The sequence below is a fragment of the Arctopsyche grandis genome, chromosome 1, assembly GCF_051622035.1.
Source record: "Arctopsyche grandis isolate Sample6627 chromosome 1, ASM5162203v2, whole genome shotgun sequence".
NCBI lineage: Eukaryota > Metazoa > Arthropoda > Insecta > Trichoptera > Hydropsychidae > Arctopsyche > Arctopsyche grandis.
The window spans coordinates 25,295,233-25,321,176 of record NC_135355.1 but is presented as its reverse complement, the minus strand read 5'-3'; the positions used below and the strand labels follow the sequence as shown (position 1 = coordinate 25,321,176).

Sequence of the window (25,944 nt, the reverse complement as noted above, 5' to 3'; positions counted from 1 at the left end):
GAGTGCGACGGAGACGAAGCGGTGGGGGAAAGGGAGAGGAGAACGGAGAGTGGGAGAGTGGGAGAGCGGCGCGCGGGGCGGCCGGCGGCGGTCGTCATTGGACGAGTGATCGGCGCTGCCCGAGCAAAGACTCCGCGAGTCGCGAGTCGCGAGACGGGAGACGGGCGAGGGGCGAGGAGAGTGCGGGGGGGGGGCGCGAAGGGGAGCGGGCGCCGAAGTGGAAGCGGAAGAGGGAGCGGCAGCGGCAGCGACAACGGCCGGGATGGGGGCGCGCGGGGCGCTGCTGCTGGTGGCGTTGGCGCACGCGCTCATGCCCGCCACACACACTGTCACGCACACGCACACGCACACGCACACGGGTACGAATATGAATACACCACTGCACTACATTCCCCTCAACCCCACCCCACCCCACCCCACCCCAACCCTACTTCCCCATCAGGTTTCGTCTGATACGATATCGTCTTTGATGCCAGGCGAGCAGCACCGACAACACAACATCTCACATTCTCTTGTCACAACAACGCCTGTCAAAACTGACCATATGTGCTCCACGAAAAACGATCGCCGTTACTCCAATGCCGTCACTATTTATAAAACGATGTTTTTATTTCAATGTTAATGTCACCATTTTATACGTATATGAATGTGGTGTGGTGCGTTCGCGTTTTCAAATTCAATCGATATGTCGGTCAAAACAGTGACAATATACATATAACGCATACGTCGATGAACATGAATCTGTTTGAGTTTACCAATTATGTTCACCGTTCTCTAGACCGTCATTTATCTGTACACGTAATTTATACCGATTTCCAGAAAGCTTTTGATAAATTAAATCATTGTATTTTATTAAAGAAAATGTCCGCATACGGATTTCATGACAGATTGGTCCAGTTTTTTAGATCTTATCTTCTGGATCGTCAACAATTTGTAGCCTTCGGTTCCGCTTGCTCCCGTCTCTATTTCTCTGGCTCAGGAGTTCCACAAGGCTCTAACCTAGGGCCCTTGTTATTCAATTTATTTGTAAATGATATTAGTATTAAACTGGTCAATTTTCGTTTCTCACTATACGCTGATGATTTAAAGCTCTATTTGAGTTTCGATTCTGAACGTTCTTGCGAGCTTTTACAAGATGATCTTAATGCTCTTCATGATTGGTCGTTAACCAACTGTTTGCCTCTTAATGTCTCCAAGTGCAAGGTTATGTGTTACTCCAGATCCAGATCCACCCCCCGATCGTACCTTTCCATATCTTGTTGGTAACTTTTTATTGAACTGGATCGATTCAACTGTTGATCTTGGGTTTGCATTCCAGAGTGACCTAAATTTCTCCGTTCATATCGACTCTGTGTGTTCCTCTGCCTCACGAATGCTTGGGTTTGTCTTTCGTAATTCTCGACACTACCATAATCCCGCTGTTTTAAGATTGCTGTACAATGCTCTAGTTAGGAGTATCTTGGAATACGCCTCTATAATCTGGAATCCTTACACCAAGTCTCTATCTGTGAAGCTTGAACTTGTCCAAAGACGATTTCTCAGACTGGTTTATAAGGAGCAATATGGGATTTACCCATACTTATTTCCTTCAAAATTCGTCATGGGTATGGTCGGCTACACTTCTCTTGACCACAGGAGGAGTGTTGCCCTCATCAAGTTCTTGTTTTCCATATTTAGAGGCTGTATCTCCTGTCCGTCTATCCTGGCTGAGTTGGGCCTTCATGCTCCAGAGAGTGTGATATGGACCCGCCATCGTCCCCTTTTTCACACTCCTTTAGCTAGAACTGTGGCATTTAGTTATTCTCTCATTCCTCGCGGCCTCCGTTTCTTAAATTCACTGGATGGTGCCATTGACATTTGTCACGTCTCTCTTCATTCTCTGCACCACTTCTTAAGTTATGGAGGTCGTGACCATTTAGAAAGATTGAGTTAGTGTTTCTAATTATGATTTCATGTTTTATTTAGTTATCCTTTCCTTATTTAATTTGTATATTTGTATATATAATTTGTTTATTTAACATGTATTTTTTCCCATTGTACTTCTTAATCTTTTTAGCACACTCGTCGCTTTTGAGCAATCTGTTAGACGAGTGTGCTTGATTAATTGATTTTGTAAAATAAAAAATATATACATTTATTCTACCTAGTACAGCGGTTTCCAAACTTTATGCTACTACGCCTCCTTTTTTTTTCCGCGCCTCCCTACCTTTTATTTTTTAATATATATAATAATATAGACACGTTTTAAATAATAAACCTTTATTTAAAAAAAAAATACTGAACACTACAATAGACAGAATAATAAAAAGGTTTTGCTATAACATAAATTTATACGAACACGTATATTTATTATTATATTAAATTACTAATTAAACTACATCTAACACATCAAAATTTAATGCGAATGATGTTGTTGTTTATTGGCACAAAGTTTATCAAATCTTGGGGGCAATATGAAGAGTGCCACTCGTAACTCCTTTTCGACTATTGACCTGGCTCGATATTTGGTTTTCATTGCAGCTAGTGCCGAAAAGCCCGTTTCGCATAAATAATACGTTACAAACGGTAGAAACACTTGCATTGCTTTGCAATACAAAGATTCATACTCTCCACTAAGATTCATCCAAAATTGAATTATGGTTTCATTTTGAAACTTTTTTTTTAGTGAGCTATCGCATGATAATTCTATCAATTTTTCTTTTTCGATGGTTGTCAGTTCGAATTCGTCTTCTTCATTGTAGTTTAATGGATTCTGTATACACAAAAACTTTGAGAAATCAAGGTCTTTGAAATAATTGGAAAAATGCAGCACTAAACCATCCAAGAGGTCAATAAAAAGATTTGTACTTGCTTCAATATTGGCTGTGGCCCAGAAATCTTTGGAAAGTGAAAACATATCCAATTCATTCTTTTGTAAATTTAATTTCCATAACTTCAACTTTTTAATGAAAGCTTTTACTTTGTCTTTTTGAACAAGTGGATGTATTTTTGATCCCTGCATTGATTTATTTAAACCCCTCAATTTTCCAAAAATTTCAACCAAATAGGCAAGTTTAACAATTAAATTATCGAGAGGTTTTCTTCGAGAAAGGTTGCTAATTAAATGTGTATATAAAAATGAGAGAAAAATAAAAATAAACATTCATGCATTGAATTTTTACTGTTAAGCTACGATATGAAGTTTTATTTATTTGTAGATATTATGGTATGAAAATTATTTTTTTATTAAAAAGTTTTGGCGCCTCCCCTGGCAATAGTCCGCGCCTCCCAGTTTGGAAACCGCTGACCTAGTAACAAATTTAATAAAATCATTTCGCATTTTTAGACTAGTTTGTCAATAATCAATAATACGACCCATTTCTGTGATGAATTCAAATACTTTTATTGACGTACTTGTCAGTTGTTTGTATTTATTTAATTTGGTTCATCAGCATTTTTTTATCGATAAAATCCTTTATAACATGATTCACACTTATTATATTACTAGTTGTTTAACCCGGCTTCGCTCAGTATTTGTAATATAAACAGCTTAAACATGGCGAATCTAATTGTAAATATTCATGCTTTTTTTTATTAAGGGGGTATTCTAGTCTAGAGGCATGAATTTTAGGTATTTTTTCAGGTGCAATAAAAAAAACAAAAAATATTTTTACTAGCCATTATTTTACCAAATATTTATTAATGTTTGAAGAATACATAGAAAAGAAGATCAAAGGAAAAAATTCAAAAAGTTACAGGCTGATGAAGTGAGGGGTCTCAAAAAAATGGTGCGCCCTGGTTGACACGGTTCCAACCCTCCTAGTATTCCAAAATCAAAAAAGTAAATTAATTCTTAATCCAAACAAATGCTGCTATGGCATGAACTACGGAAAAGTCAAACAAATTTTTTTTCGCAAAATAGCATTTTATATTAAGTTTTAAATAAAATAATTTTAAATAAAATTTTCAAATAATTTGAAATTTATACTATAAATGTAATTTTGTTTTAAAGCGGCTGTTTGAAATAAAAAGTCTATTTTTTACCAGTTTTTTTGACTTCCGAATTTTTTAAAAATAGTAAAAATTGGAATTTTGTCATAGTTCTAGTTCATGCGATAGAGGAATGTATAGAAAAGGCTCACACCAAATGTCAAGTAAATTGGTCCAGTATAACTTGAGATATCATGTCAACCGTCTCGAAAAAAGTAGTTTCGAGAAAAACGCGTTTAAAGTTTCGGGTTAGCTTACGTGCCGGTCAGATGCCACGTCACTAAAGCAGCTATATCTCCGAAAATAATTTGAATTTTAAAAAATCTTCTTTAGGACATATTTTTAAAGGTTTAAGCTTTGAAAATATGAAAGAAAAAAAATCGATTTCTTCAAATTTCTAGACTAGAATACCCCCTTAAATTTATTTGAATCGAATAATAATATAATATTCAACCAATTGAATTGTCGTCATAGAAACTTTGTTTTGTTTTCGAAGTTCCCAAACGATACAAACTTTCGAAATTATATATTAGATATTAACAATAACGTTAAATACTTGATATACGTGTATGTCAGCAATCGAGTCGTTCGCTTCTTTTCGGTTTATACAGTTTAATACGAAATTACTGAATATTTATCCTATCCAAAAAGCATTGAGAATTTCGGCAATTATGAGCACTCAAATAAGGTTCCATTTTGGTGATGATAATTTTTCCATTTTGTATTGCAAATCGAGCCACATCCACATTTCCCAATATTCCATTGACTAAGTTGTTTATCATTAAAAGTTGTCAATGTTCCAATTCTTCAAAATGGCATTGTGTTTGTTTCATAAAAATGCTCTATTTTAAATTTCACTAGAAATAAGTCAATTATTACTAATCAATATCAATTAAATCATTCAATCCTTAACACGTCATCTTCTATTAAAGATCTTGGTGTAATACTCAATAATAAACTAGATTTCTCTGAACATATTTCTTTTATTACCAACAAAGCATTTAAATCTCTTGGATTCCTACTCCGCTCAACAAAACCCTTTAATGATCCTTATGTACTAAAATTACTTTATTTTTCCTTTGTAAGGTCTCACCTTGAATTTGCCTCAATTATCTGGTCACCTTTTTATTTATCCCATATTAATTGTATTGAGAAAGTTCAACTTAAATTTATTAAATCCTTACGCTACCTTTTTCCTACCTATACCCATTCTACTGTTTCCGACATTTTAAAAATCCTTTCTTTTAACAATCTTTCTGTCAGGCGACGACATACTGATGCTATATTCTTCTTTAAGCTCATAAATGGTTTCCTTGATTGTTCTGATTTACTGAATAAGGTTAATTTCAGAATCCCAGTTCGATACTCTAGACGCGTTGCACTCTTTTCACTTGATCCTTTCAATACTAATTCCCAAAAATATTTTTATCTGCAGCGCGTTTATCGTATGTTTAACGGAGAGCTGAATGAGGTTGATCTGTTTGGTATTTCCCTACATCAATTCAGGTCTAACATCAAGAGAATCTTGACCGATTGATTCATTTTTTCTCCTATTCTATTTTTCCAATATTTCCATTATTTTTATACTTTAGTTTAGTTATGTAATGTGCTATTTAATCATATTATAGCTTTCATTCTTTTCCTTTTCATTTGTTTATTTTGTATTTACCTTTTTCATTTGTTTTTTATATTTGTAAATTTCAATTTCTTCTTATATTCTATCTTATAACCTTTTCCAAATATTTTAATACTATAGTTTAATTATGCAATGTACTACATATTTTGTCATGCCTTTATTCTTTACTTTTTAATTTGTTTTCCTTATATTTATCTTTTTCATTTTTGTAAAAATCTATTATTGGACTCGGATGTTACATATATTATTTATTTACTTTTTGTTTTTTTTATACCTATCTCTGTACATCCTGTCTGTTGATTTTTCAATTAATAAAATAAAATTGTTTTCATTGTTTTCATGATTGATTGTGATTTATGAGTGAAATTTTGATTAACTCTCTTCCATTTGGGCCTTACAGGGATGTTTTGTATTTGTAGTTGTTTCTTACATATTTATTGAAACTGGCTGTAGGTGCAAGGCATTCCTTATGCTATATTTTATTTGATATTTTTACTTTATCTGTTATTATAAATGCTATTTTTTATGTATGTATGGATGTATTTATGTTTATGTTAATTGTTATTTTGTTTTTTTTCTTTTTTGTGTTATATTTTTTGACCATTGTGGCGCTTTAGGAATTCCTGTTATGCCACAATGGTCTGTTTAAAATAAATAAAAAAAATAAATAAACCACGTGTAAATAGAATATTCTATTATGCAAAATATAAATACTAAACGCTAGTTAGATTCAAAGCTAACATTAGATCAAAAATCCGTTGAACTTCAACTTTTTGAGTATAAAATTTGAAACTGGAAATATAAAGATTTTCCATACTTGAAATCTACAAACATTTGATTATTCGGGCAATTTATCATTGTGATACGAAAAGTATTGATAATTAGTCTTTTTTAGTATCTTCTTTCTCGTTTGATCAATGCTAAACGTCGTGGTCATTTATATCGTCTAGAAACAGGTGGACGATCCACCTCCACTTCTCCCGGTCCTGTGTCTAGTTGAAATCAACGTTTAAGGACAATCCCATCAGTTCTTTAATCTTATCTGAATCTTATGGGAAACTGTCTCGCTCGCCTTCCTCCAGTGATACGGTGACTACCAGCTTGTTTAGACTCTTCACATCCTTCCTAGCAATATGACCAAATCCTTTTTCTACATGTTAGATTCTAGCCAGCAATATGGCTCGGTAGTTGCTTTTATGTTTAGCACCGAGATATTACTGGGTTCGATCCTGTGCTAATCTTTAATATTGCTAGTTAGACTTTGATATTTGTAACTCCAAGTCGATCGTTTCTTATCGGAGTTTGCCAATTTATCTGATTTTCACTGTTGAAACGGTTCCCCAAATTTGAAAAAATCATCCTACCCGCTGTCATAAATATTTGAATTATGAACAATATGTAAAAATTTATGTAAAAGTCTATTCATTAATTAATTAAGTGTTAATTTCGTACTCTCCAGCCTCTCGAAATACAGTGATTTATGTGATAAAAAATGCTGCAATGTTTGTAATTCGTTGTCTAGGAAGGCGCATTGGGGTCTTCCTGGTATATATATATATATAAAAAATAAAATAAAATGTTGTGGAGAGTCTGAAACTGCCAGCTTTTTGAAGGTGATGTTCGTTCATCTTGCGATCCATGAAATCTATCTCCAGCACCACATTTCAAAGACATCTAACATGACCATTTCTCTCTTTAGAAGCTTTCCATGTCTGGACTCTATAGAATGCAATGGGGATCATTAGAAATATTTGTTGTATAATACAACATAAAATCAACTCTATTATATTATACTCATAATTCATATTTGTAGCCAAGATGTCGATAATCCTAAACAATCACATTGTGAGACTTGGGAGACATGCACTTACGTACATACTTGAAGTATACTTGACACAATAATAAAATATCAAGTCTTCAAATCGAGTTACATGCTATTTTAATGTTCGATTTCATAATTTGTGAGAGTATAATTAATTACTGTAATTTATATAATTTATTTAAATTTAATTACCAATAGCAGTAAGCGAGTCGCTTGCAATGCCTAAAAGTTTAGCTACCTTTGATATTTTATTACATGAATTTGTTAGGCTCGCCAAGAATCGGAGTTAATAATTATCTTTAATATGTGAAATTGCTTTTTTCTCCATATTTTAAACAAGCAAAAACATTAAGTTAAAATTTGTCTATTCGTAAAAAAGGCTACTGACCAGTGGCGGCTTGTCCTTACAGGCTGCGGGCTGCAGCCCTCCCAGTATAGTATAAATGCATGGTATTTTCGTTTGAATTCGGTCACCGGTGTAGTCAACAAGCCACTACAGACCGATTCATCTCTGCAGCCCCGCCACTGAATTCTCACTGCTACTGACCACTTTAACAGTTTTTACACCCCAAAGAATGCTAAAAATTGCAATTGCTTTGAAAACCATATTATAGACCAGACAATAGTCCCGACTTACAACCTATCGAATATTTACAGGCTATTATAAAGCAAAGGGAATAAAAACAACACCCTGGGGCAAATTATGAGTTAAAAAAACTGTTGAAAATGTATGGTTTGCAGAAATTTCGGACGACATACTAAAAAAGTCGTATTGTCCCAGCCGGCAGGTACCATCCCATCATAGAAGCAAGACGATTGTCTAGTAATTATTATATTACTATTTATTGTTGTCATGTCCATTGCCTATGTATTTTAATTCATAGAAAAATATATACTGTAATATTATTTTAGCTAGAGACATTTGAAACACATAAGAAAAATGCCCTATTTTGCATGTTTTTTTAAAATTCGTATCTCGCCTTAATTTAAAAATATAAATAATCTTTTTTAATCGTAAAACATGTTAAATAGTTGAAATCAAATAATAAAACCAAAAAAACTTGTGTATAGCTTCATGTAATTAAAAAAAATCGAAAACATCGAACAATTGAAAGTGATGCGATTGTTCGATGTCATTTCACTGGTTGCGTACTGTCACTTTATTAAAACTGTATTTGTTTCTGTCAGTGTGTGTGTATACTGAATACTCGGTTGCGCCCATATAACCAATAAGTACCCAACAATGAAATCAGATAAATTGGCAAACTTTGATAGGAAACGATCAACCTGAAGTCACATATATCCAACGTCTGGCCAGCAACACCCGGTCTGGGATCGAACCTGTGACCCCTCAGTTTTTATCAATAAACAAGTCATTTTTGGTTCGGTTATTACTAGTCAAATGTGAATCGGTCACAGGACAACCGGTCGCTCTAGATCGGTCACACGTCATCACCCGTCACACTAAAACTGGTCACGAGAAACTGGTCACACCCTAAAATCTGTCAACCAGTTTTCTCGTGATCGATTTTAGGGTGTGACCAGTTTTAGTGTGACGGGTGATCACATGTGACCGATCTACAGCGACCGGTTGTCCTGTGACTGGTTCACATATGACTAGTAGTCCGTTTACCGTCATTTTTATTACATTTTATTTATTTAAATATTACAACCGCATGGTGAGTTTGAGTGATGCGATAATCTTACATTTGATCTATAACTGACTTAATTTGACCTTTATTTCATTTCGATGTTATTTATTGAATATTTCTTTCAGTTAACATACATTCATACTAGATTTTGCTTTGGTTAAGAAATTTATCAATCAAATGATATCTGTCAAATTATATTTCTATCTGTACTGTATCAAAACATTATTAACTGTAATATGATCGAAGTGTGATTGATGCAATAACTATAGTATTTATTTTGTATTGTTTTAAATCACCTTTTACACCTTTGTTAAAGGCAAGTTATCTTATCATTCAAAGCGTATGAACACGTAGAGGTTATCACAGTAAAAAAGTTAATACAGAAATTGATTGTTTACGTAAGTATTAGGAGATGCATCTCGGAAGATTCATAGTGCTTTTTATTGTATTTTCAGTTGGAATAGAAGATTCATTGCTGGATGGGATGTCCATAGTCAGCTACCAGGTATCAAATTATTCGGTCGGTGTAACGTTGGTCGATTTATTCATGCATCTTAATGGTGATTGAATTTTTCACAGCCGTTGGGAGATGTGAGCGGCGGCGATTATATAAACTCACATGTCGTGGTGTCCGGAAGTGAAACGTATGCGCTGAATTTTTCTCCGTCGAAGTTAACGTTCGGTGCACGACCTTTGGGAATGCCTCATATTGAACGAGTGGTGATTACGAATAAGTTAAATCGCACCGTGCATCTAACATCTATATCTGGTCACACGACGCATTTTCACAGCTCGTTCTTCGAAGACAAGGTTTGTTTTATGTTTTGTACGTTTTTTTTTATTTATATTTCGTATTCGCGCTAACATTTTAAAGCTCCCATTCTGAGGCACTAATTTTGTTATTTGTGATACTAGGTCATTCCTCCGAATGGTAACACATCCTTCAATGTTGTATTTCTCGGTAGGATGGAAGGTCCGGTGGATACGTGTTTGTTTATACATACTTCCGAAGGCATTCACAAATACTTGGTAAATTTCATTATCCTCTTCCTAACTTTCCAGTCGATTTAACTATGTAAATTATATTGTCGATTCACTCTTTAAAGATGTCCGGTACAAGTACACCGAGCTCTTACCGAATACAACCGATGATGATGATATATTTGCCACATAATGCTTCATATTCATCGCTCATTTACATGCATAATCCACACGATTATCCTATTCAGGTATTTTATATAACGTGGTGATAGACTGTCGACGCTGAGTTAATATTCATGTGGTTCGTTTCGATTTTTGTGCAGGTTACGGAATTGTATTCGTCGGGTGGAAATGTACTCTTGGAACTACCTGGTGGTGGACTCGAAGGGCCGCAGACTTTGTGGCTACTTCCACCGCATACGACACGTCCAATTATTACTGTGCATTATAATCCACCACCTGTACCGCCGATTGTACCGCATCAGTTGCCCATTCGTGATAAAGAATCTCCTCATCATCAGACAGCATATGTCCGGTAATTATTCATTATTGACAAATTATTATTTGTTATTGGCGTGTATTTAATTGATCAGTAATTTATTCAGCTTTTATCAACAAAAATAACTAAATTGTCAGTAAATATTTCGAAATTATCAGTTAGTATTCTAAATGATCAGTACGCTGTGATCAGTTGTCATATACTCAGTTAATAAACTAAATGATCAGTTATTAGACTAAAATGATAAATAATGCTGATACGATGTTTTTTTTTTTGTGAAAATAATGATGAAATAAAACTTAAAAAAAAGATATTACAATGTGTTTGGAAGGATATTACGGTGTGTGGACCATGAGGAGACTGGGAATGCTATATATATATGCGCTATCATCCAACTGTCAAAAATTATAATTTCACTGATAAAAAATCCTTTGATCAGTATTTAAATAAAGTACTGATCAAAAAGGATTTATTTACTGATAAAAAAATAATTATTTACTGAACAAAAATTAATAATTTACTGATCGTTAATTATATTCTACTGATCAAGTTTATAATTAATTACTGATAAATTTTTTATTTTTTTACTAACCACTTTTGGAATTATAAACTAACCAATTAATTTGTTGCCTTTGTTATTTGATTCAAATACGATTTAATTTTCCTTGTAGAATTAAGTTACATGGAACAGCATCTATGTTGTCATCGGTATTAGTCGTTGCTGTAGAAGTAATCACGGCTTCTGAATCTGGACCGTATGCAGTGCCACAGTTTTTCGACTTTGGCCTGGGTGGCACAAGAGATCCTCCAAAAAAGGTTTCATTTATTTTTTTAATTTTCATTATTATATTATTTGGTTGTTGTTTTTTTTACACATTGAAAATGAATTTGAATTTTAGGTGCGATTGTTTATGGGAAATAGTTCTCCAAAACCGGTTCGAATTTCATCAATTACAGTAGATAATGTTGACGGTGTGTCTGGGGGTGGATTACGTGTTCTCACAAATGCACGGACTCTTCTTCCACCATTTTCACCGTCAGATATACATGTTGCAACTTTGACTCTTCATTGTAAGTTTTTGTTTAGATGGTTGTTGCATTTCTCTGTTTAATTTGATTTCTGGTATTGAATAGTTTACATTTTTCTTACTGTAGGGAAACAAGCATTTGATTCGGGTCAGTGTTGTGGTAAAATAGTTATTGCTACGAAAAATGATCAAAAGATTGAAATTCCGTATTCATCAGAACCTTTGAATGGAGGACTAGTCATGAACGATGAATCAGTCACAAGGTATTTTTGCTTTTGAACCGATGCGTATTTCTTTGAAGGTTTAATTGAATTTTAATTTGTTTTTTACATTTCTGTTTGCATATGTTTCTTATTAGATATTTGTCATCTGAATCGGGTATAACCGTTGTAAGACAAGTTCTTTTGAAAAACATTTTCAAAGTTGGAGTTTATGCAACTGAGTTAATACTTGGAAAGGGAATTGATAAATATTTTGAGGTAATTAAAAATATATATTTTTACAATTTATTGCCAATTTTGATTTGATTTCAACGAGTTACTATTTTTTTTTTAGATAACCGCTTTTTATCCTCAGGATTTTAAAGTGAACACAATTCAACACGGATTTCGAATACAATTAAAGTCCTGGACAAAATCTTTAAAATTCGAATCAAAAATAACTCTTGTAACAAATATTTCATCTCAAGTTATTCCTGTTTATATTTACAATGGTAAATTAGAAATTGTGAGTGTATAAATTTTCATTTTTTGTTATAAATATATACCTCAGTTTACTGACTCTTACTCCTTTTATGAATTGTAGTTGATGTCCATACCTCCCAGACCGTCTAACAAAGGAATTTTAGATCTGGGTTTGGTTGGTGTGTCAAGCACCACTCGTGCTACACTCATATTGCGTAATTCTAATCCGGTACCTGTTTGTGTCCGTGGTAGCGGAGCTGATTTGCCGGGAACAGCGGTACAGTTGCTTGGCTGTTCAGCCCAACCACCCACCACTCTCGAATTAGGAGCTGGGTCTGCATCCAATGTAACCGCATGTGTATGTTTACTTTCTTTTGTATAATTCATTTGCATAAAATATTATTTATTGTGAATTAGTTAATTTTAATCGTGAAATTGTTGTAGACATGCATTCCAGCCAAATGGTGTGCAGTTTTGGTGGTATCGGTTGTGGCACCGGCCAGTGCAGCCTCATTACGAGGAGAATTTTGGGTAGCCACGGTGCACGAACGGCTGATTGTGCCCGTGGCATTAACAGCAGCCAATGGCGGTCGGCTTTCACAGCCAGAACCGTCGACTTTTGAAGATTGCTTTCCTGTAAGTGTATACATTGATTCTTCATTTTGTATTTTACATAACTTTCAGTATTATATTGTTAATTTATGTATATTTTTTATAGGGCACTCTTTGTGCTTTTCAATTACAAATCAAATCCACATTTCCTGTTGATATGGATGTGGTTTCAGTAGAAGCTGTTCCGTATGACCGGCGACTATTTTACAAAAAGTCTCACGATGTCGGTGTCAAAGACGTATCAGAAATAGCATCTTCTACTATTTTTGCTTCAGCATTGAGCAAAATCGGTTGGTTACATTACGACCCCTATTTATTATGCGACGGAAGGTGTTACACTGGACTAGATTTAAATTCAACAGGTTTTCAAATACCATCAAAATTTGTCATTATTGCATTTGCCAAAAGCAATCATTGTAACGTGCAATCATTCACTTATTACAGTTGGTCAACAGTGGCTTTCTAGGATAACACTCCCCATTGATACTTTGGATTTGGATGTGCGTGTACTCAATTCACGCTATAGTCTATACATGAATCTCACATCTTTGTCAACTTATACAAATATGTCTATTAGACTGGATACCACTCAAGTAATACTAAAAAGTTTTCTAAAATTAAAGTTTGTTAAAAGTAGATTCTAATGTACGATTTTATCTCTAGGTACGGAATCACATGTTAACAACTAGCGTACCTTTTATTTGGCCAAAATTATATAAGGGAACAACTGTATTGTTGGCTCCTTTGGGTCAAGTCGGTCGACCTTCATATTTCCATTTTAAACTAAGCAATCCTTCACTTACGCGTCCTTTGGTTGTGCAACTCCTGTTTGATTGGATGCTACCTGATACTGATAGCATTAAAAATATGCCTGATAGGTGAGATTTTTTTGCAAATTCCTTTTTTCAGTACCATTTTCCATCTCTGTGTGTGTAAATTTTATTATATAATATGGAATTTCAGATTAAAACTTACTGAATGCCCTAATAATGAATGGTGTGAGGCATCATCAGATAAAGCCTTCTATTTCCCTGATCTTACTATTTCTGAATCGAGTAAAAATGTTTGCTCTGAAAATAGTAGAATAAAAGAAAAATGCAACGATAAACGTTACAATACAAAATCTTGGCACTTTAATGATTTTTATTGGTTACCGTCATATCTAATGCCTCATCCTGATTCTCGTGTGTTCATGTTGCCTCCAGGCAGCGAGAAAAACGTAACGGTTGCGTTTTTAACAAATTTTTCAAAAAAAATATCAACAGTTTTATATATTAGGTAATTCAAATATAGTACATTTTTATAATTAAAACTAAATTTCAAAGTCGAATAACTTGTCTAATTATCTTGTTGTTTCAGAAATAATCTAACCATAATTGAAGCATTCAGATTGACCGGAGAGGGAGTGGTTGCAAGTTTGAAATTTGGTAACAGAAAACCAGGTTCAACAACTCCTTTGCTGTTTGATATAACTGAAAAACACTTAAAAGATTGTGACAGGGATAAAAATAAAAAAGTTACTACTCCACCTAATTTTACAGTAAAGCGAACCTTCGTCGCTAGAAATACTGGAGTTATTCCTGTTAAAATAACACGCTTTTTTATAAATAGCATTGAATGTGAGGGGTATGGATTCAGAGTTCTAAATTGTGAACCATTTGAGTTGTTACCCAATGGAACTCACAAAGTGGATATAGCATTCACTCCTGATTTCACGCTTACAAAAGTTCAACGATTGCTTGTATTAGAAACATCGTTGAATGATTTTGTTAATTATACTCTTGTTTCTTCCATACCTGTGTCATTGGCATCGAAATGCGCTTCTATTTTAAGACGACCGACATGGGAAATGAGTTTACATAATTTGACTTCTTCCCTTCTTATCGCTATTGGTTTTTGTGTTCTGTTTGCTGGATGCTATGAGTCATATAAAATTTTGACATTGATGTCAGCTTTTTATGTCAGAGATCCTAATAATGTACATGCACCATTTGACTTACGAGCCATTGGACAAATGGGATTGAGTAAAAAATCGGACACTTGGGTAACATGTTGCGAAAATAAACCAAAAGAAACCATCCAAAGTACTACAAATTATAAAGTTTCTAATTGGAATTATACAGAAAATGTTTTCATGAATGAAAGCCCAAAGACTGATACTGTTCAAATTCAAAAGTATGAGGATGTCAGTCAAACTACAACTATCAGAAATAGAAAAAAACTAGGCAAAAGAAATTCAAATGCTTCAGACACAGCATCGCATGAATTGAATGTAGATCATGATTTACATGCTAAAGAGAAAAAATCTGTAAAAGAACCGGTCAATAATTCTTGGAAGAATTTTACGCGGAATCCCATAGTAAATGTGTTAAAAACACCCACAAAATATCCATCACAAGGTAGTTTATGTGATCCTAGTGAAACGCTCAAACCAACATTGCAAGACGCAACTATTGATAAACACAAGCTACCGGATGTACCTAAAAAGTTAACAACAATGTTCAGTGGCAGTAATGATAATATTGATATAAACAGTCAACAGAGTCATTATAATAATAATAATAAAAAACATTCTAAACTAAAATGTGTGTCGCCCCAATCTCACAGCTGTGAAGAAGATACATCGTCTACCACCACAGAGAGCTCTAATAACGATGACGCTGACAAAGAAAACGATAATTCAACATCGTCATCGTCGATTAAAAGTATTGCATGTAATACATCTAAAAAGGGGGGAAACGTTGCCAGTATCAAAAAAGCTAAATGCGCTTCTCAATGCAAAGACAACTATGAGGGGGATGGAGAAGATGAGGAATACGATCACAAATCCCAAACTAATCATAATTCTACACAAAGCGAAACTAACCAAAGATGGACTAAGAACAGAGAGAACACTAATAATTCGAATAATTCCAAAGTACATTCTGATGTTGAAAAACAAAAACCCATTGATCAGAACAAAAATTCTACCAATAGTTCATTGGAAAACACAAATCCTACAAAGCAAAATAAGAAAGAAACATCTAAAACAAACCAGAAAAGAGATAGGCAACCGTTATCCAAGAAACGCTCTTTGGATAAAAGCTTTGCTTTCATATCAAAATCTGACAATAACAATAGTCTTCATACTACAAGCTCATTTAGTATAGCAAGAAGCTCACCTAGTACGCCTCCAGCCATACCTACCGTTTGGGAAAATCGAGCTTCCTTTAGTGATGTTGTTGCTCGTTCAGATAACTCTTATACAAATAATTTCATAAGCCATCCCAAAGACAACCAGGATTCTAGAAAGTCTGAACAAAAATCAAACGTTCATGGCAGTAGTGTGCAAACTCAAAATGTCAGTAAATATTCAAACGAAGATTCAAAAAAAGCAGAATCACAGTCAAAATCAACGTCAGATCTCGGACCCATTGGTTCGAATTATTATTCCAAAAAACAAACTTGGTCAGAATCGATTCCTGAAAATCAGCCTACACAATATGTACCTAATATGCAACAGATTAATCCCCATTCTCAAAATGTATCTGACGATACTTCCGCAAATAACAACGATAGCTATTTTCTCAATTCAACTATGTATTACGGTACTGACTTTAACAAGAGCAACTTGAATGTCGCCAATCATGGAAATAATACTCAAATGAACTATGGCTCCATCGGTTCATCTATTAACACTGTCGGAAACAGCAGTAATATTCCCAGAATGCAGTTCGCCATTCCTGGTTCTCCAATGTTGCAAAACATTAATCAAAACCAAACTGAAAGTAATGTCAATTTACCTTCGGATTCATTGAATTTAAATTCTTACGAAACTGGCAGTCATCACAATAATTACGGAATACGATTATCTCCAGTCATGGGATGCAATATGTTGGATCTTTCTTCTGGTGGTGACCTTTTAGACCTGGCAACGACCAATAGTATGTCATTAATGAACTCGAACAATCAGCAAATTTCACCTATGGAACCATACGATCCACAAATAAATCCTTGGGAACACGGAACTGATCCCATAAACACCATGGGCCATATGAACAGCATGACAAATGTAAACAGCGATAATATGTTTGATGTCGAATATAATAGCTCTCGGAATATTTATAACGGTTTGTAGTTGTTTTTACAGTGTCCCAAATGGGAAATATTACTTGTAATATTTATAAACAATATACACTTTTAGATAACAAGATTGGATGGGGTACGCCACAAAACCTATGGAATCCTTCAACGCTAAATTCAGCGGTGACTACTACTACTGCCGCTCAGAACAATCAAGTTTTAACCACATCGAATACACAAATCCAATCTACAAATTCCGGAAGCACAAGTAGGATCAGTCAAATATGTACGATTATCACATTATCAATTTGAAATTATTTCATATAATTCTTTCTATTTAGTATCGTCTAGTGATTGTGGTGCTGCTGAATGGCTTTGGGGCTATAATAACACTGGAAACAGTTCAAACACTGCAAACATATCTACTCACGCCCAGGCGAGTGTAACACCAAATCAACCATGCACTTACAATTTGCCCCAGTATTCTCAACCACCTCAGATGTCACCACAACAGGTAAATGCATATTGTATCAATTGTATATTGCTTGTTTTGAGGTATTTAAATTTTGACATATTTTTCAGACGTGTTCGTTTGATCCGTATCGCTCGTTGAGTTCTATTTGGTCGAGCGGTTCGTCGATGGATATGTGGACAAATCAACAAAATTACGACGGGAATAATCAAGATCTCAACGGTCATGGTCACACTAATCACTATCAATAAACAACCTAAGTGTAAATAAATGGTTCTAGTCTTGATCTGCTGGTCAGAAATTCAACCTTTATTTATTTAATTTTTATTATGTTAACTTAAAAATTCGCCCTGTTACTTATTGTTATCGATGTTAAAACTTTTTTTATATTTTTTTATTTGATCCTGTTCAAAATCGGTTGAACGTCTGCTTTTGCGATTAAAAAATATCACTTAATATCTAGTCAAGTTGCATTTTTAATACACAGTAATGATTTACGAAATTAAAGTCAAATTTACAAGCATAGACGTCTTCATTATTCCTATTTTCTCATCAACTTCTGTTTATCAACTAACCTTATTTCACCAGAGATTATATCAATGTTAATCCTTTTTAAAGTTGTAAGGAATATGATTTTTTATAATTTTTCTTTTCGATTCATCAGAACAGAACCAATCATATTTGACCAACGTTTGAAAGTTTTAAAAACTAACGCCATCGTAACCGAAGAAACTAGAGTGCAATACATTCTGTGTTCGATCAGTTTCTGATTTACTAAACTTTTATCAACTTTGACAGTGAAGTGTAAAAACTAAGTATAGCTACTCTTTTCCTCTTGAATGTGACCATTTTCATGGTGCGGTGAGTGAGGACTAGTAGACTAAATTTATGATAACTGAGCTAGATTTAACCTATCTATGTATAATAACACTAAGGAATTCTCATGGAAAGTCCACAACATGTACGTATTAAAAATGAATGTAAGTAATGATTCGTATCACTGCTGTAACAAACTTGTCGAATGAGGAAATTTTATTCTTAGATTATTCGCAGAGGTTTATTATAGTTTTTGATGTTAAACAAGTATATTTGTAGGTGTTGCTAATCTTTAAATAAATGTGACGTAACTTTCATTATATATTAATGAATTGTATAATACATACTTGTGAATTTCGCTCGAATGTGACTTACGCATGTTTTTTAATATATGTATGTACTAATATTTTAAATATGGTTACTGTCACTTAAAACATAACCAAACAGTTCACACGGAAAAAAGGTCACTCAACCGAAGTGTCGACTTAATTGTTTATTTAAGCTCATTAAGTAATAGGAAGTTTAGCGGTGTTTCTATCGTTTTAGACTGGGAAATTTACTTTTAAATTACATGTACATGCTAGGAAATCTCATTGTTTCGATTACAAACATATTGGATGGCACTTAATGGTCATACGGGCACATCCGAGCACCGAGTAAAGTTTTAAACGGTTTTAATTAAGTCGCAGACCCCATAATCTTCCTATATTTTGCGCATGCACACCTGAAGATGGTTCACTTTGGAATGGCTAAAACTTTCCCTCGAGTTCGGTTGGGTTTGATAGGCTCGACAAGAATCTCAGGTTACGTACTATCATTCATATACGTGTGTATGCTCGATGCTCAGATGCACCCGTATAACCTACAAGTACCTGCCGGTTTAACTGCAATTTTGTAAAATCTTTGGTTGCGTCAGTTTGAAATGTTACTTTTTATAGTGCCATAAAAAATGATTTTTGTTGTACACCATGTTTACAAACAATTTATATTTACTTTCAATAGATCATCACTTGTAAAATGCTTGTAACACGTTTGAGGGGATATGCCATTTATGGCATATCCATATGCAAAAATTGCGTCAGAAAGGTGATGTCCATCTTTCCTGATGCAGTTTTCTATCTTGGCCATTTGTGGAGCGCCTGGTGATTTTTTCTTCATTGTGTTACCCGTGGTTCGCAATTTTTCAATCCATTTCATAATGGAGCACTGTTCCATTGCTATTGAATTCAAAATGGCGTTCTAAATCCACCTCTACGTACCATAACTCAAAAAAAGCGCAATAAAACGGATTCCATTTTTTCCCGAACGAAATTATTGGTATTGGATTTACGTGTTTTGCAGGCTAGTGTCAAGAAATTACAAAATAATTTATTTTTATTGTTTTTGTACGATTTTATTACATTCTATGAGGTGTTCACTGTCCATCTAATGTTCATCCTCGGCATATATACATTTTTTATATGCTTAAATACTGTCATTACTTGATTCATTCATTTTTTAACGTTTTCATGACTGACGATATTTTTTTATCATTATTTATTCACTGATTGTATTCGAAATACATATGTATGTAAGTACATACATAGGTTGTAGATTCATGTCATGTGATGTTATGCAAATTCGAAATTGTGTTCGTGATTTAACAATTTCACACATTTTGACTTGGAAACTCATTTTTGAAGGTATAATATTATACTTTTGTGTTGGTTACATTTGATAAATTACATGAATGTGGATTTATAAAAATGACTTATGTAATAATAATAACTGCTACATCTAAATTGAATGTAGAAACAAATAAAATGTTGTTCAGAATGTGTTTATTATTTTTTCCATCGCAGTTTCCCTTTGAATAAAAATAGAAATGTTATTTTTAAATCTCCTTTATTACAAAACAATATGTACTTAAAAATACGTTTAATACATAAAAATGTGAACTTCATTGTTGCCTTTACAATATTAATATGATATCGAGTTAAAGAAAATATAATTTTTTTTTATCTTTCACCGCATTCCTTAATTCTATTAAATGCAAAAATGTAAAATCTGTGCCGATAATTATGATGTTAATTCATGTATTGTAGTAAAAATATTAATGTACAAATATTCGGTGATCGATAGTTAAACTATGAATACTGACAACATTTAACAGGTAGCTAAGAATTTGATAATATTAAATTTTCTTTATAAACAGTTTCTTACGCGCGTCACGTATGAGGTAATTCTTCGATTAGCAGTAAAAAATTTGACTTAAACTATTTTTAAAGTAAAACGGTGAGTAATTGAAGGCGATTGCGGGATAAAATCACATTTGCATACTTAACTAACAATGTTAACCCATTACCACTGTTAAATTTATCTTATATTTGCATTTACTAAGTGTATCTAAACAGGGGCCACATTTTTCTTCAATTAGGTTTCAACTTTCAGAAGTATTTTAAACCAATTGGTCTAAAAAAAATTTGATAATAGATTTGTTAAATATGAAGGAAATGTTCAGTCACAGTAAGAGGACTGGTTAACAGAATATGCATATTCTGTTATAAGTCTTTGAAATTTTGGCAGCAGTGTAAAATGAATTATTGATATTGACCTTTTTAACTATTTAACAAAGAATAAAAAAAATTTAACACTTAAATTAAAGTATGGAATAAGTTAAAAGAAATATTATTACGAAAAAAAAATATAAATTAAACAATAATAATAAAAATCACAAAAATGCATTCGCTTGTTAGTTAATTTTAACATAATACAGTATAGTATTCATGCATAGCAAGTAGAATTTGGAAATATCATTTTTAATATTAAAGAGAAAGTATCAATGGTTAAAGAAAAAGGGAAAGTTTCCACGCAACGAGTACTAGCCAAATTATTTTATGTATGTACATAGAACTAAAACGTGCTCTCAAATTTTATTGCATATATTACACTTTAACAACAATTTTGTACATCACTCGTTTGTGAAAGAGATACAATTGCACTAAGGGATTTGGGGGGATTTCAAGTGCAAATGTGATTGCAAAGAACACATTATTCTTGCACTGGTTGCTGTGCAGGCGCCAGACGACACGTGAAAGCAACAGCACCCATCAGGATGGTCTTGAAGATTTGTGGCATAAACGGACGCTCCGCGGTGTTTTCCGTCCACTGACGCAGCTCTCTAAACATGTTTCTGGTGTAAGGGTTGCGGCGTGATGAATATCTCAGCGTCAAGAAGTGATAATACGCAAATGGCGTCAGCAAACCCACTCTGCCCCTAAATATTTTATGACATTAGAAAACGGAATGATACAGCTGAAGACATATCGACCGAATTTTACTTACAAGAATATCATAATGACACACGTCGGCATCAACAGGATTTCGGCTAACGAGACGACTTTTAAAATGTTACGTGATTGTAATTCAACTAGTGATATCATGAGTCGAGCGAACCAACAGGAATTTTGTCCGAGGGTCTGCAATTGGAAAAATTACAATTAAAAATTGCACATATGTATATATGTAGTTGATACGTTACAGTCCAAGTATTCACTACGGTTCGTTCCTGAACGTGCTAGTTTTGTTCATACACGAACTATTGGTTTTAGTTTTAGTGCCAACAGTCAAAAGCTATCTTCAAATAGATTCACCAGTGTCTTATGAAACTTTTGAACTGTTGAAACCAAGTATTCAAAAGGAAAATCCTATGGAAACGGCATTACAACTTTGATATAATCCCCGTTTTGGCTAATATTAAAAGTATTGCAACCAGGGTTCTCAATTATTCGTATTTTTTTTCGACTTTCACCAGTATTTATCTATCAAATTTCTAACAAATTGTCAGTGAAATATTATTTAATTAAAGTAAATAATAATTGGTTAATTTTAATTAACCATTAATTACTTTTATAATCGTTTACTTTTTGAATTTTATAAAGTACTAGTGTTTTTACCAGGCTTCGCTCGGTATTTGTAACATAAACCACTTAAACATGGCCAATCTTATAGTAAACATTTTATTAAATTTATTTGAATAGTTTTATTTTATTTAAATATTGTGACGTCACGGATATACGAACCAACAATAGTTACAAAGTCTCTTTCGAAATTATATATTAGAATTAAAAAACATTAAATGATTTTCGCCGTATTTCGAAGAGAACATCAAAAGCAAATTTACAGTGGATATATGTATATACAAGTGACTTGGTAAATATAAAGAATGCCGCTTATAATGCTTTCTAGGTATACTGTTTTACGGTCAACTATTATATGTAGATTCAAGAATCAATTTTCGAAACAAAATAAAGACGCATGTAAAAGGACCAAGAATTTTTGGAACAGCATTATTGGCACGGTCGCTTGGGTATATTGAAAGAAACATGACTACCTATATTCCTCAAGTGTACATGATTTTCATTCGATATGGTATAAATGAATATTTTACGAATTTTCGATGGGTTATTCGAATATTCGTATGGATGAACATTCGATTGAGAACCCTAATTGCAACCCAGGGTAAGCAGACATACATACATAGATAGTGGGACAAACGATTGAAAATACTTAAACTTATGGCTAATAGTTTGTGCATAAACAAACCAATTTGTCAATTTGTTCTTTTGTGTACAGTATAACTGGTCAGATTGGTACTAACTAGTACATTCATGAACAAACGAAACGTACACTTGGACTATAACATTTACAGATAGATCAAACACTTGCATCCAAAAGTGGTAAGGCATAGCTGGCTGCATGTAGCAAGCCGAATAGACCCACTGGAATAATGACGACTGTATTTTTGTTAAGGAAGATATTCGATTTGAAGTTTTAAAATAGTTTTTTGTTTAAAATATTATAAATTATAAAAACGATGTCGCAAAGGTTAATATAATAAACTTTGTTCCTATAAATTACAACGTAGTGTCGCAGAAGATACTGCTTGGCCTTGCAAAAACCTGTTACAGAGTGTAACTACATACATATTAATATATTTATAGCATATATGTGTGTAATATACATATTTAAAACGCGGAATTAGTGCAAAAATAAAAATCTATTTGCAAATGACGTAATAAAATTTAGTGGAAAATTTGTATTTTGTATAAAGGTTATTTATGTCTTCAAACACAAAATAAACAGAGTACAATTAATAATTATGAATTTTACATGGAAAAAATTTCATTAAAATCAAATATATAATTTCGCTATTCCATCTGTGTGTCTGAGATAACGCTCGCCGTACTATAATAGTCGTTTCGATAAGAACATACATGTGTACGTAAGATAGACCGCTTCCAACAAAACGACGTACGAATGTAATACAAATAATAACAAAAGAAAAAAGTTCTATATATACTGTTCGATGCGAATGTTTCCGCTAGGAAAACAGACCGAAAATTTATTTAATTTTTCTATCAGTGTTTTATATTGTTTATATGTAGGTAGGTAGGTAGTTTTTACCATTTTTTTTTCATATTAAACAATCAAACATATTTAAAAGGTATTTGAAAAAAATTGGACTGCGTGGGGGATCCAACTCATGACCGATGACTGAAGGGCGGATTGGAAGCGTGCTTTTTCCAGAAATCAGCGCTTTTGGGGTCTATTTACAAAGCTAAAGTGCAAAAAAAAGGTTCTTCGATCTCTACCGATGACACATTTCTTTAAATTTTTATTTATTTAATAACTTAATATGCCAACACCCATGCGACGATATGTCATCGGGTGCAACATTAGTAGATATATAAAATCAAAATATTGAATTTCATTTAAGTACTAAATGTAATTCATTCTAATGTGTAAACGTCATGTTTGGTTTATTATTATGGACAATAGACCAATAAATTTCAAGTCAACATTTTCATAAGTTATCTCAAATTAAGCGTGTACTAAATAAATTCTCACACTATCTCATTACAACTAACCTACGTTTACTAAACCTTCGGCCATAATCTGATAGATAAGATATAATTTTAGACAGTTTTTGTCGAGGAACATACATACTTGGCTTACCGAATAATTTTACTATGAACGTTTAAAAGGATACGTGAAATCGGCGTGACATAAAGGTATATCATCGAGAACAATAAGTAGTGACACGAATCTTCGAGGATCAACTGGCTTAAGAATTCTCTGGATATAGACACTCGTGGAAGTCGTTGATGTAATCGGAGAGCACTCGTCGCTGCGCTCGATAGCAAAGCTTTATAGTAGGCATTGCTGGCATTACTAAAAATAAAATTATTTCACATTTGAGCGAATCGCATTTGATTTCCAAGAAATTTCAATTTAAAATTCGAATGTTATACGATATTCAGAAACGAAGCCATACTTAAACATCGGTATTAAATATCCCAAGCACAAGATAATGGTAAAAACTCTGGTTAGCCACAGTGCCACCTCTACTTTATTGGCTATTACGTGGGCTTTCAGAGCTTCGAACCCTCGTGGCGGTTGCTCGGTCCTCGGAGAAGTTTTATTACTATCGCCCATCTCGATTCTGCAATTTTAAAACAACATTTAATATACGATATGTAGAATTACCGCTTGGTGAAAATAATGAATAAAAAATGTTTTTTTATTCACAGGTACTAGAATGAGCGTCACGAATGGGAATTAATAATTCAATATCGTTCCGCTTAGACAAGTTCTCGTTGATTATAATGAAATTGCGCAAACTTTCAATCAATTTCTAATTGGAAAATGAGTGTGATGTGTTCAGGTGCGAACTGACTTGGGCCGCAATTTAAACGCTGAATATGTATGGAATTTGGAACGAAATTGTGCACAATCACGATACTTTCACCTGATGTGTGCACCGAGGCGGGAAAGTTAAGTGTTACGATTGGGAAATTGGGGAAAAGTGTGGCGATTTTCCGAGTGATGTGAAGTGAAGGTCGAGGAGCGCTGCAAAGGCCATAGTTCGGACGGGTGCAAAGGTTCAGCGATTAACTAGGTTAGAGGTAAGGCAGTGGCTGTCAAAGTGGTTGGGGGGGGGGGGGGCTCACTCGGTAGGGGGGGCGGAGTCTTCGAAGGGGGCGCCGCCGGGAGACTTCACCGACACCGACACCACCACAACTCGTCCAGCTTCGTGCGAAAGCGACTTCCACGACCAGTCACGACCACTCCCACGGCCGACTGCCGACTGGACTCCGTGATCACGACACGACACTACTCCACTTACCTTTTACACCGTGTATGCTTACTCTGCAACGACTCTTTTCTACAGGGTTTTTGAATGTTTATATCGGTTCAGTCAGGGCCGTGCCTACCATATGTACCTCACCCGAGGTCTACCTCACGGGCCCGAAAGTGAAACACCCGAAAACGCAAAGATCGAAAAATAATATGAGTAGCATGCGGTGAAATTATCTCTCTTTTTGTCATACAACCTTGTTTAATGTGCGCGCGCAGAATACGGGAGGAAAAGCCTGTTCATCTTGTTCCTGTTGTATCCTGCTCGCGCAAATTAAGTGAGTATGTACCGTTTATCATGCACCCTTTTTTTTTGATCTTTCGACTTAAGATCTTTCGATTTTCGATCTTTGCCTTCCGATATTTGCGTTTTCGGTAATTTCACATTCCGGCCCGTGAGGTAGACCCGTGTGGACGACACCAATAGCTAACCCCAGTGCCGGCCTTACACCCGATGGCGCCCTCGGGAATTTTTTTCTAAACACCCTTAGAAAGAACTTTCGCCTTTGGCACTCTAATCTAAAACTTTGAAT

At 34.2% G+C, this 25,944-nt stretch overlaps 2 protein-coding genes across 2 annotated transcripts; one reads left to right on the top strand and one right to left on the bottom strand.

Moving 5' to 3' along the window:
* Tmem131 (Transmembrane protein 131) lies at positions 1 to 20,051 on the top strand. The gene is made up of 21 exons (XM_077427228.1): positions 1 to 359; positions 9,535 to 9,584; positions 9,659 to 9,889; positions 9,995 to 10,108; positions 10,186 to 10,308; positions 10,384 to 10,595; positions 11,231 to 11,375; positions 11,459 to 11,630; positions 11,715 to 11,850; positions 11,946 to 12,066; positions 12,143 to 12,313; positions 12,392 to 12,628; positions 12,715 to 12,906; positions 12,989 to 13,244; positions 13,327 to 13,475; positions 13,546 to 13,760; positions 13,846 to 14,160; positions 14,242 to 16,991; positions 17,066 to 17,212; positions 17,286 to 17,458; positions 17,527 to 20,051. Exons 1-21 carry the CDS (start codon positions 263 to 265, stop codon positions 17,665 to 17,667), a joined length of 6,147 nt encoding a protein of 2,048 aa, XP_077283354.1. The 5' UTR covers positions 1 to 262; the 3' UTR covers positions 17,668 to 20,051.
* Positions 19,404 to 25,434, bottom strand: Kr-h2 (transmembrane protein 33-containing Krueppel homolog 2). Its single transcript, XM_077427239.1, has 6 exons — positions 25,225 to 25,434; positions 24,549 to 24,716; positions 24,264 to 24,445; positions 22,940 to 23,007; positions 21,557 to 21,690; positions 19,404 to 21,488 (listed from the first exon to the last, which is right to left on the bottom strand). Exons 2-6 carry the CDS (start codon positions 24,707 to 24,709, stop codon positions 21,263 to 21,265), a joined length of 771 nt encoding a protein of 256 aa, XP_077283365.1. The 5' UTR covers positions 24,710 to 24,716; positions 25,225 to 25,434; the 3' UTR covers positions 19,404 to 21,262.
* Positions 25,435 to 25,944: the final 510 nt, after the last annotated feature.